The following is a 13,528-nucleotide window of genomic DNA, read 5'->3' on the forward strand; positions in this document are numbered from 1 at the left end:
TGTCACTCCTATGTGGTAATAACTGTGGAATGCTCCAACGTATCCCAGTGATCCTGAAGCTGTTTTTCATGACATATTGTGCTTCATGACAGTGATAAAATTTGTTCAATCTAACTTTTTTTTTATTTCTGAAAATATCGTAAATATATATGGAGCATCTTATGGTGCCAATTATATATGGAGCATTATATGGGGCCCATCATATATGCAGTCAATTATATATGGAGCATTATATGGGGACAATGCTGTTTGGAGCAATATATGGGGCTAATCATATACTGGAGCTTTATATGGGACCCATCATATACTGTATGGAGCAATATATTGGACACATTCTGTATGGGGCAATATATGGGGCCCACCATATACTGTATGAAGCATTATATGGGACTCATTATTCTGTATGGATCATTATATAGGGCCCATTATACTGAATAGGCCATTATACTGAATAGAGCACTACATGGGGTCCATTATACTGAATGGGGCAATATATGTGGCTCATTATTCTGTATGTAGCATTATATGGGGTCCATTATTCTGTATGGAGCAATATATGGGGCACTATGTGGTGCCCATTATACTGTAGGAGCAATATATGGGACTCATTATTCTGAATGGAGCTCTGTGGTGCCCATGATACTGTATGGAGGACTATACTGTCTGGTTTCTGAGCTATTGATATCACTCATGTAATGTAAGAAGTGAATTACAGTGGGAGAAAAAAGTATTTTGTCAGCCACCAATTGTGCAAACATTTGACCTCTGTCATTGCCAAAAAAGGATATACAGTCATGGCCAAAAGTATTGACACCCCTGCAATTCTGTCAGATAATACTCAGTTTCTTCCTGAAAATGATTGCAAACACAAATTCTTTGGTATTATTATCTTCATTTAATTTGTCTTAAATGAAAAAACACAAAAAGAATTGTCCTAAAGCCAAATTGGATATAATTCCACACCAAACATAAAAAAGGGGGTGGACAAAAGTATTGGCGCTGTTCGAAAAATCATGTGATGCTTCTCTAATTTGTGTAATTAACAGCACCTGTAACTTACCTGTGGCACCTAACAGGTGTTGGCAATAACTAAATCACACTTGCAGCCAGTTTACATGGATTAAAGTTGACTCAACCTCTGTCCTGTGTCCTTGTGTGTACCACATTGAGCATGGAGAAAAGAAAGAAGACCAAAGAACTGTTTGAGGACTTGAGAAACCAAATTGTGAGGAAGCATGAGCAATCTCAAGGCTACAAGTCCATCTCCAAAGACCTGAATGTTCCTGTGTCTACTGTGCGCAGTGTCATCAAGAAGTTTAAAGCCCATGGCACTGTGGCTAACCTCCCTAGATGTGGGCGGAAAAGAAAAATTGACAAGAGATTTCAACGCAAGATTGTGTGGATGTTGGATAAAGAACCTCGACTAACATCCAAACAAGTTCAAGCTGCCCTGCAGGCCGAGGGTACAACAGTGTCAACCCCTACTATCCGTCAGCGTCTGAATGAAAAGGGACTGTATGGTAGGAGACCCAAGAAGACCCCACTTCTGACCCTGAGACATAAAAAAGCCAGGCTGGAGTTTGTCAAAAATTACCTGAAAAAGCCTAAAATGTTTTGGAAGAATGTTCTCTGGTCAGGTGAGACAAAAGTAGAGCTTTTGGGGCAAAGGCATCAACATAGAGTTTACATGAGAAAAAAAGAGGCATTCAAAGAAAAGAACACGGTCCCTACAGTCAAACATGGCGGAGGTTCCCTGATGTTTTGGGGTTGCTTTGCTGCCTCTGGCACTGGACTGCTTGACCGTGTGCATGGCTTTATGAAGTCTTAAGACTACCAACAAATTTTGCAGCATAATGTAGGGCCCAGTATGAGAAAGCTGAGTCTCCCTCAGAGGTCATGGGTCTTCCAGCAGGACAATGACCCAAAACACACTTCAAAAAGCACTAGAAAATGGTTTGAGAGAAAGCACTGGAGACTTCTAAGGTGGCCAGCAATGAGTCTAGACCTGAATCCCATAGAACACCTGTGGAGAGATCTAAAAATGGCAGTTTGGAGAAGGCACCCTTCAAATATCAGGGACCTGGAGCAGTTTGCGAAAGAAGAATGGTCTAAAATTCCAGCAGAGCATTGTAAGAAACTCATTGATGGTTACCGGAAGCGGTTGGTCGCAGTTATTTTGGCTAAAGGTTGTGCAACCAAGTATTAGGCTGAGGGTGCCAATACTTTTGTCTGGCCTATTTTTGGAGTTTTGTGTGAAATGATCAATGTTTTGCTTTTTGCTTCATTCTCTTTTGTGTTTTTTCATTTAAGACAAATTAAATGAAGATAATACCAAAGAATTTGTGTTTGCTATCATTTTCAGGAAGAAACTGAGTATTATCTGACAGAATTGCAGGGGTGTCAATACTTTTGGCCATGACTGTATAACAAAATATTGAGATTAACGTTTGTTAATGACCAAATTTTCCACCATTCCGCCACTTATTTTCCACCATAATTTGCAAAATAAATCTTCCAGAAAATCACCTTGTCTGATTTTGTATTTGTTTTCTCATTTTGACTCTTAGTTGTTATCTACCTATGATGTGAATTACAGGCCTCTCATCTTTTTAACCCCTTCATGACCTTGGAATTTTCCATTTTTCCGTGTTCCTTTTTCGCTCCCCTCCTTCCCAAAGCCATAACTTTATTTTCCCGTCAATATGGCCATGTGAGGGCTTATTTTTTGCGGGACGAGTTGTGCTTTTGAACGACATCATTGGTTTTACCATGTCGTGTACTAGAAAATAGGAAAAAAATTACAAGTGCGGTGAAATTGCAAAAAAAATGCAATCCCATGCGTGTTTTTGTTTGGCTTTTTTGCTAGGTTCCCTAAATGTTAAAACTGACCTGCCATTATGATTCTCCAGGTCATTACGAGTTCATAGACACCAAACATGTCTAGGTTATTTTTTATCTAAGTGGTGAAAATAAATGCCAAACTTTGCTTAAAAAAAAAAAAAATGGCGCCATTTTCCGATACCCATAGCGTCTCCATTTTTTGTGATCTGGGGTTGGGTGAGGGCTTATTTTTTGCGTGCCAAGCTGACGTTTTTAGTGATACCATTTTGGTGCAGATACATTCTTTTGATTGCCCGTTATTGCATTTTAATGCAATGTCACGTGACCAAAAAAACATAATTCGGGCATTTCAAATTTTTTTCTCACTTTTATTTTATTTTTATTGTTTTATTTTGAATAGGGCGAAAGGGGGGTGATTTAAACTTTTATATATTTTTTATTTATTTCATATTTTTTTAAACATTTTTTTTTACTTTTGCCATGCTTCAATAGCCTCCATGGGAGGCTAGAAGCTGGCACAAATCATTCTGCTCTGCTACATATAGGCGAAGCATAGATCGCCTCTATGTAGTAGAATTACAGGCTTGCTATGAACGCTGACCACAAGGTGGCGCTCACAGCAAGCCGGCATCAATAACCATAGAGGTCTCAAGGAGACCTCTGGTTGTTATGGCGATGCATCGCTGACCCCCGATCATGTGACAGGGGTTGGCGATGAGCGCATTTCCGGCCGCGCGGCTGGAAGCGGTAGTTAAATGCCGCTGTCAGCATTTGACAGTGGCATTTATCTAGTTAATAGCGGCGGGTGGATCGCGATTCCACTCGCCGCTATTGCATGCACATGTCAGCTGTTCAAAACAGCTGACATGTCGCGGCTTTGCTTTTTTTGTTGACTGTGTTGTCACTTTTATTGGGTACATTTTACACAATATTTGGGTTCACATTTATCCTAGTCTCTACGCTGAGCACTTACTTTGGGGGTTTCTATCTAAATCTCAGAGTGACGTGATTCAGATGAAACCCCCAAGGGATACATTCACTATAATGAGGCAGCAGAGTTACTTTGGACTCCGACTGGCCTCTGTTCAGCGTTGTCCTTCTTTTCAGAGGTTCGCAAATCTGTAGACGACTGCGCTTTTATGTACGACTAAATAGATGGACACCACCAGATCGCAGGTCAGACTGCTTCCACAGTGCCCCCATCTGCCTCATTATAGGGAACCTTCCGTTGGGGGTTCCATCTAAATCACATATTTCAGTGATTTATAAGGAAACGCCAGTGTAAGTGCTCAGCGTGGCGCCCAGGATAAATGTGAGCCTATTTTTACTTCTATCTTTGTGAGACAAAATGAACAAATCAACAACAGGTGATGAATTATTTATTTGGTATGCCGTTTCTCATGCAGTATAAGTGATTAGGCAATTTTATTCTTTGGGTAGGTGCAGTTATTTTGAGAGCTATAATTTTTCCTTATTTCTGTCATGTGTTGGCTTATTTTTTGTGCGACAAGTTGACGTTTTTATTGGTACCATTTTCGGGCATGTGACATTATTTGATATTTCTATTTCGATTTTTGGGAGGCAGAATGAACAAAAACCAGCATTTCAGGATTTTTTTTGTTTTGTCTTTCATTGCCGCTCTGGGTGTGGTTAAATTGGTAAGGCAACTATTTTCTTCGGGTCAGTACAATTACAGTGATACCACATTTATATATTTTTTTTTTTATGTTTTGCCGCTTTTATGCAATTGAAAAAAAAATTGTTTTTGCATCACTTTATTCTGAGAGCTAGAACTTTTCTATTGGAGCTGTATGGCAGCTTGTTTTTTTGCGGGACAAGATGACGTTTTTATTGCTACCATTATTATTTCAGTTTGACTTATTTGGTGTTTTATTGTACTTTTCGTTCAGCAGCATGACGAAAAAGCAAAGATTTTTGCACCAGGTGATTTTTTTTTTTTTTTTTTTTTTTTTAATCCAGTGTGCACTGAAGGAGTTAACTAGTGTGACCGTTTCATAGGTCGGGTCGCTCCGGACGCGACAATACTAAAAATGTGTATTTTTTTTGTTCGTTTTTACATAAATATATGTATGTATTTGCTTAATATTCATTTATTTTTTTAATTTCTTTTACTTAGTCCCTGTATGAGACTTTTTATTTCTCTGATCACTGCCACCGTAGCTGGCAGACCTGGAAGTCATCACGTGACCTCCGGCTGTGATGAGTGTGCTGGATCCCCGTGATGTGATCAGATTTCATCACGGGGGGCGTCGGAGAAGTGAGTACAGTAGTGGTCTCAAACTGCTATCTTCTAAATGCCGCGATCGCGTTATCTAGAAGATAGCAAAGGGTTTACATCATTGGGACCTGATCCAATCGGGTCCCAATGATGTCACATGTCAGAGCTATTGCTCTGCACAGGAATCGCAGCGCTTGCAGGACCCTAGGGTGTTGTGAATTCTGCTCTTGGGCTCCCTCCTGTGGTTATAAATGGTAGCGCTGCTGTCTGTCATTCACAGCATAGTACACCGCACACTCTTTATGTATATTTGCAAAAATAGTGAGGAGTTTATTCACAAAATTAACTGTGTAACATGAAAAGCGACCAGAGGCAATAATTGACGTTTCGGCCCTACCAGGGCCTTAATCATACAATCGCTTAATATGCCAGCTGGTTGTGCGCACATTGACGCAAAAAGCCCTGTAGTGGGTTCTGTTTGGTGGAGTTACTATGCGGCGCTCCCGCGCCCTGCTGTTGGTGTCAATAAACTCCTCACTATTTTTGCAAATATACATAAAGAGTGTGCGGTGTACTATATTATCCATATAAGTAGGGCTTACATAGCCCACTACACCTGCACCTCGCTCCCACATTAATCTGAGTGCGCGCCAATTTTCTCTACCTGTCATTCACAGCAGTCATCAGGTGTGTCCACTTCGGACTGGGCTATTTAGTCTTGCTTCACCCTTTGGTCAGTGCCAGTTGTCCATTGTTCCTCGAGGATTCACATCCTTTCCTGGTCTCTCCTGCTTGCTGTGCTTTTCATCAAAGATAAGTTCTGGCTTTGCTTTTTGCTGTCCACATGCTGTGGGCTTAATAGTTCAGTTCATTTTCATGTTTGTTTTGTCCAGCTTGGTCTGTGCAAGGATTTGTTCAGCCATGCTGGTATCTCTGGAGATGCAGATATACCCTCCATATCTTTAGTTAGGTGTGGAGTTTTTGTATTTTTCTGTGGTGGATATTTTCTAGTATTTTAATACTGACCGCTTAGTACTCTGTTCTTTCCTTTCTATCTAGCTAGTACGGCCTCCTTTGCTAAATCCTGATTTCAGTCTGCGTATGTTATTTCCCTCTCCTCTCACAGTCAATATTTGTGGGGGACTGTCTATCCTTTGGGGGTTTTCTCTGAGGCAAGATAGTTTTCCCTTTTCTTATCTCTAGGGGTATTTAGATCTCCGGCTGTGACGAGGTGTCTAGGGAGTGTTAGGTACATCCCACGGCTGCTTCTAGTTGCGGTGTTAAGTTCAGGGTCTGCGGTCAGTACAGGTTCCACCTTCTCCAGTGTGTTCCCCATGCTGCTCCTAGGCCACCATATCATAACACTAGGGGTCCTGAGCGTTGCAAGTCCTCCGACCGTTCATAAAGGGCGGTCAGGAAGCCTTTAAACAATGTTTTACTTCATAGAAAGAATCAGCTGTGATCCCGTCTTGAAATGTCTGCATAATCTTTTCCTTCCTTTTCTTCCCACTAGATGTGATATAGTCAGACCATGTTCCAGCACGGTCAGACACGGCCATTACACAGTACACAGCAGGGGCACATTTATAAAATGATGTCAGCACAGGAATATTTTATTTAAACACATCCAATTGTGAAACTTATTATTATTATTCCAAGATCTATTGATTAAAAATGGACTTTTGTTCATGAGTAAACCCCTTTAAGTGCAGGTAACCGTACTGTCATTACAGCAGCATATTACAGTCTGACTATTGGCAGGTGTCGCCAAGTCATCCTTCTACCCCTTCCAACTTTATCATTAAAATGCGGACTTGACAAAACTGTATATTTATTGCATTTGGAATGGGGAAATAGGCTGCAGCCAGACATCTTTGGCAGCAGTATATCCCCTGCTAGAGAGTCATAGTCCGGATACAAATAATATCATCACCCATTGTGCAATATATAGTAGCTCCATCTAGCTGCCCAAATACTCATGTACATGGGAGTCAGAGTGACATAAGTTATCAATTTTGCCATCCTGGAGAATGCCCTTAATATTTATGGATCTTTGGCATATGCTCATTTCAGAGCATATTTAATAATCCCTTAATATAATGTTATCGGCATCTAAATAGGCACCATTCCGGCACCCTCATCCACTCACGATATTCTGACAATGTTTTCTAGGTGAGGGTTGTATTGAAAAGTCAATGGGCATAACCGCTTGTTGACAGAACACTATTTATTTTTGAGTTATATTGCTGGATATGCATATGCAAATAGCCTATTCAGAAAGGAAGAGGACTAGGACTCTAGTGTCACCTATTGGATATGGCATAGAAAGTCTAGAATTACAGGGGTATTCCCATCTTGTCAAGTGATGGCAAACTGTATGGATATGCCATTACCTTATAATTATTTTTCACCTACCTGGCAGTGCAATGAACTGTGGTGCAGCCCCATTCAATTGAATAGTGGTAGCTGTACAGGGGAAACCCAGTGAAGTGCCAAGCTACAGCAGTTCTCCAGCCCATTCTATCTCAGCTCAAGTAGAGATCTCAGTGAGGTGGACCCCTACCAATTATAAAATACTGGCATCTTTATATATATAATTGTCTAAGGTCCGCTTCCGTCTGTTTGTCTGTCTGCTTATATGTTTTTACTATTGATTAGTAAAAACATATAATGTTAAAAATAATTTTAAAAAAATCGTGATATTCTCACCTTCCGGCGTCCCCGGCAGCTTTTCCTGCTCCTTGCGATGCTCCGGTCCCAGTAATGCTTTGCGGTCTTGACCCCAGATTATGTAGCTGTCTCGCGAGACCGCTACATCATCACGGGTTCTTGCCGCAAAGCATCACTGGGAATGGACCTGGCGGGAGCATTGCTAAAGGCCTGGGCTGGATCCGGGGCCGCCGGAAAGTGAGTATATAACTATTTTTTATTTTAATTCTTTTTTTTAACAGGTATATGGTGCCCACACTGCTATATACTACGTGGCTGTGTTATATACTGCGTGGGCTGTGTTATATACTGTGTGGGCTGTGCTATATACTACATGGGCTGTGTTATATACTATGTGGGCTGTGCTATATACTATGTGGGCTGTGCTATATACTATGTGGGCTGTGCTATATACTATGTGGGCTGTGCTATATACTACGTTGGCTGTGCTATATACTACATTGGCTGTGCTATATACTACGTGGGCTGTGCTATATACTATGTGGGCTGTGCTATATACTACGTGGGCTGTGCTATATACTATGTGGGCTGTGCTATATACTACGTGGGCTGTGCTATATACTATGTTGGCTGTGCTATATACTACGTTGGCTGTGCTATATACTACGTGGGCTGTGCTATATAGTATGTGGGCTGTGCTATATAGTATGTGGGCTGTGTTATACTTACGTGGGCTGTGTTATATACTTACGTGGGCTGTGTTATATACTATGTGGGCTGTGCAATATGCTACGTGGGCTGTGTTATATACTACGTGGGCTGTGCTATATACTGCGTGGGCTGTGTTATATACTACTTGGGCTATGTTATATACTACGTGGCCTGTGTTATATGTTACGTGGGCTGTGCAATATGCTACGTGGGCTGTGTTATATTGTAATAATTATAGGGGATAACTCAGGAGACTCTGCGTGGAACAAGACAACTACAGGACACAGTTTCATAAGTGGTAAAGTCTATATTATCACACGGTGATTCAAACAGGTGCAGAGAGAAACTCAAGTCCACAACACTTGGTGCAAATAATAAATGCAGCTTAGCAGTCTATAGGAAACTTCAGAGGAAAATGCAATCAAGCAGAACGTCTATGAAGCACAGTTATTCTTGAGGATACTTGACACGAATAAATCCTTGTCTTAGTCCAGGCACAGATAGATATGCTTATTAGGCAGTTCAAATCATATCTTAGCTCAACCAGGGAGGCCTGGTTAATAGTCTCAGGTTATTGCAAAGCAGAAACAGCTTACATGTCCAGCAAATGCAGATGGAAGTAAACACGAGCAGCAGATGAAGGAGGATTACTGGGAAATTGTGTATGCAGCAGGAACTCAGAGCTGAGTTGCAGGATCACCACACAGGTTCACAGGAGCAGGTGTATAGCCAGGGAGTAATCAGAGGTCAGGAGCTGGATGCAAGGCAGAATACTCTAGCACAGACTGAAGGCTGGGGTGGAGTTTTATAGCAGGAAGACAGTGCACATGAGACCAAAGACGCCATCTTGGAAAAGGGCAGTAATGCACAAAAGGTAAAAAATGTTCAGAGTCCTGACATATATACTACGTGGGCTGTTATATGCTACGTGGCTGTGCTATATGCTACGTGGGCTGTGCAATATGCTACGTGGGCTGTGTTATATACTACGTGGGCTGTGTTATATACTACGTGGGCTGTGTTATATACTACGTGGGCTGTGTTATATACTACGTGGGCTGTGTCATATACTACGTGGGCTGTGCTATATTTCTCTGCTGTATCTGTGCATCATGAATCGTGGTATGTGTTAAAGGGGGGCCCACTGAGACTCTTTCCCCTGCGTTCCTTCAAAAACCTGGAGCCGGCCCTGGCTTCACTGATTGGTTGCGCCAGGCCTGGCGCGACCAATCAATCAGCGACAGGCGCAGTCTGGCCACGAATTGGCGCTGGGATCTGAATCGGGCCACCATCTAGTGGACTAATAATATGCCAAGCTGTTTACAAGATGGGAATATCCCTTTAAGTTCTTAAATATTTTTAATATTCATTGAATGCAGACAGAAGCCATTGGTCAGCCAAGTAAGTTTCTACAATTTTTGTACTTTCCTTTATTTCAGAGTGCTCTAATATTCAAAAATGTGAAGCTCTGTGGTTTCTGGGTTACTAAGTGGAAGAAAGACCGATATCACAGTGAGTATTTAAGTATCATGCTGTCTACCGATCATTACCTCCTTTTTTCCCTTAAGATTATTTACCGTACATACTCAAGTATAAGCCGACCCCCCTAATTTTGCCACAAAAAAATGGGAAAACTTAATGACTCGAGTATAAGCCTAGGGTTGTAAATGCAGCAGCTACCGGTAAATGTCAAAAGTAATAATAGATACCAATAAAAGTAAAATTAATTGAGACATCAGTAGGTTAAGTGTTTTTGAATATCCATATTGAATCAGGAGCCCCATATAATGCTCCATAAAGTTTATGATGGGCCCCATAAGATGCTCCATATAATCCTGCATAAAGGTTAATAATGGCCCCATGAGATGCTCCATAAAGATATTTGCCCCATATAGTGCTGCACAAACCTTGATTATGGCCCCATAAGACACTCCATACAGACACTTGCCCCATACAATGCTGCACAAACGTTAATTATGGCCCCATAAGATGCTCCATAAAGATATTTGCCCCATATACAGTAGTGCTGCACAAACATTATGGCCCCATAAGATACTCCATACAGACATTTGCCCTATATAGTGCTGCACAAACGTTATGGCCCCATACAGACACTTGCCCCATATAGTGCTGCACAAACGTTATGGGCCCCATACAGACACTTGCCCCATATAGTACTGCACAAACGTTATGGCCCCATAAGACACTCCATACAGACACTTGCCCCATCTAATGCTGCACAAACGTTATGGCCCCATAAGATACTCCATACAGACATTTGCCCCATATAGTGCTGCACAAACATTATGGCCCCATAAGATGCTCCATATAGACATTTGCCCCATATAATGCTGCACAAACGTTATGGCCCCATACGGTGCTCCATACAGACACTTGCCCCATTTGCTGTTGCTGCGATAAAAAAAAAAAATCACATACTCACCTCTCTGTCGCTCAGGCCCCCAGCACTTGTTATATTCACCTTCTCCACGTTCCGGGTGCCGCTCCATCTTCAGCGTCTTCTGCACTGACGTTCAGGCAGAGGGCGTGCACTAACCACGTCACCGCGCCCTCTTACCTGATCGTCACTGCAGAAGACGCTGAAGACGGAGCGCGCCTGGAACGGGGAGCAGGTGAATATCGTGCAGCGCTGTGCTCCAGCTCCCCATTATACTCACCTGCTCCTGGTGCGGTGCAGTCCCTGCTTCCCGGCACCGTAGTTTCTTCCTGTACTGAGCGGTCACTGTTACCGCTCATTACAGTAACAACAACAAACCTGACAAAAGTCTGAGCCCGGACAAGGAGAGCATTAATCAGAGAAGCAGCACAGAGACCAAAGGTAACCCTGAAGGAACTGCAGAGTTACCAAACAGACAATGGAGTATCTGTCCATACGACCACAATAATCTGTGCATTCAACAGAAGTAGCCTTTATGGAAGAGTGGGCAGAAAAAAGCCTTTACTTACACAAAAAAGTTGTAAGGCTCGTTTTGATTTTGACAAAAGACATGTGGAAGACTCCCCATGTGTATGGAGGAAAGTGCTGTGGTCAGATCAGACCAAAATTAAACTTTTTGGCCTTTAACTTAATTGCTATGTATTGCGCCAAACCAACACAGCTCATCACCTAAAGAACACCATCCATACAGTGAACATGGTGGCAGCATCATGCTGTGGAGCTGTTTTTCAGCAGCAGAGGCAGGGAAAATGGGCTGAGTCGAGGGGAAGATGGATGGTGTGAAATATAGGTATGTTTTTGAGGAAAACCTGTTTCAAATCCGTTAGTGATTTGAGACTTGGATGGAGGTTCACCCTCCAACAAGACAATGACCCAAAAGCATTCCACTAAAGCAGACTCTAGAGATTTAAGGGGAAATGTGTAAATGTTTTGGGGTGGCCTAGTCAAGCCACAGGCCTTAATCCAATTGAGAATCTGTGGTCAGACTTGAAGATTGTTGTTCACCATAGGAAATCATCTAACTTAGTTACATAGTTATTAAGGTTGAAGGAAGACTGTAAGTCCATCTAGTTCAACCCATAGCCTAACCTAACATGCCCTAACTTGAAGGAGCTGGAGCAGTTTTTCCTTGAGGAATGGGCAAAAATCCCAATTGAATGCTCATAGAGACTTACCCAAAGTGACTTGCAGTTGTAATTGTTGCAAAATGAGACTCTACAAAGTACTGACTTAGGGTGGTGAATAGTTATTCACACTGACGTTTTCAGTTATTTTGTCCTATTTTTTTTTTTGCTGCACAATTAAAAGAAAACCAAATGTTCACAGTTGTAGGCTTGTTCTTTACATGAACTGATGCAAACCCTAAAAAAAAAAGTGAAATTGCAGGTTGTAATCTAGCAAAACATGAAAAAAGCCAAGGGCGGTGAATACTTATTACAATGACCAATAACCTCTTTCAATGTGGAGAAATGTAACGTTATGCACCAGAGCACTAATAATATGAAGGCACCTTATGTTCTAGGGGGAGTAAAACTAGGAGAGTCACTTAGAGAAGTATCTGGCTGTACTTAAAGATCACAGACTACATAACAGCATGCAGTGTCAATCATAGAATGTTAGAGTTGGAAGGGACCTCAAGCGTCATGGTGTATAACCCTCTGCTCAATGCAGGATTCACTATCATCTCAGAGAGCTTTTGAGGACAGCAGGATATTGTCATTTTAGGAGATATGGACTAGACTAGTTGGACAGGGAGGTAATACTACTTTAGAGCTCTTTCAGACATCTGTGTCTGGTACGTATGGTGACACTTTGCACATAGGAGACACTTACACATGTAGACACATTCAAGAGAATGGTTCTGCTGTCACGGGGAGACTAGGTGAGCGAGAGCTAATAACCAGGGCCCCTGCAATTTCCCTCAGACTAGGGAAATCCTGACTGACCCTCTACCTGGAGTTTACACTGATGGTGTGCATGTCCAGGCCTCGAACCTCACCCTGTCTCCTGTTTCAACCCTAGGCTGAAACCTGCGCCCACCACCCAGTGAAGAGGTAATACACCAGTACCCACAGTTAGCACAGACAAGGATAAAGGAAAATATACACCACGCCGCAGTCACTCAGGAATACACTATAAATGTGCAGGGCAAAATAAATACAAATATAGGAAGGAGTAAATAAGACAAAGGAAAATACACCACCAGCAACGAATCTCCAACAACCAGCTCTCCACTCCAGACCGAGATAACAACGCACAAGACTGAAGCTATAATCGGCGACGCCCAAAGATCAGGAGAACTATTTAAAGGCAATGGGCATGGCCCAGCTTCCAATCCGAGGATCAGGTAAATTAACCCCGGAACGGCTAGACAAAATCTAGCCGACGCCAATGAGCAAATGGTGGTCAAAAGCGGAATTACCGCTGTCTGTCGAACGACCTGGTCTGAACAGCGTCTGACATGACAGTACCCCGCCTTCTACTACGCTTGTCTGGATGGCGACGATGAAAAAACCTGACCAGCCAATCCGCATGAATATCCGAGGCTGGTACCCAGGACCTCTCCTCAGGCCCATAACCACGCCAGTGTACCAAGTACTGTAAAGTGC

General features: G+C 42.2%; 1 protein-coding gene across 3 annotated transcripts in view; it reads left to right on the forward strand.

Annotated features, from left to right (window-relative positions):
- Window positions 1-13,528, forward strand: part of MECR (mitochondrial trans-2-enoyl-CoA reductase) — a 128,071-nt gene that overhangs the window by 100,571 nt on the left and 13,972 nt on the right. For all 3 annotated transcript variants that reach the window (XM_077295730.1, XM_077295729.1, XM_077295731.1), the window contains one exon: window positions 9,901-9,973. In XM_077295730.1, coding sequence (XP_077151845.1) covers window positions 9,901-9,973 — 73 coding nt within the window. The remainder of the gene's footprint in view (window positions 1-9,900; window positions 9,974-13,528) is intronic.

Source organism: Ranitomeya variabilis, chromosome 3 (assembly GCF_051348905.1).
Source record: "Ranitomeya variabilis isolate aRanVar5 chromosome 3, aRanVar5.hap1, whole genome shotgun sequence".
Lineage (NCBI taxonomy): Eukaryota > Metazoa > Chordata > Amphibia > Anura > Dendrobatidae > Ranitomeya > Ranitomeya variabilis.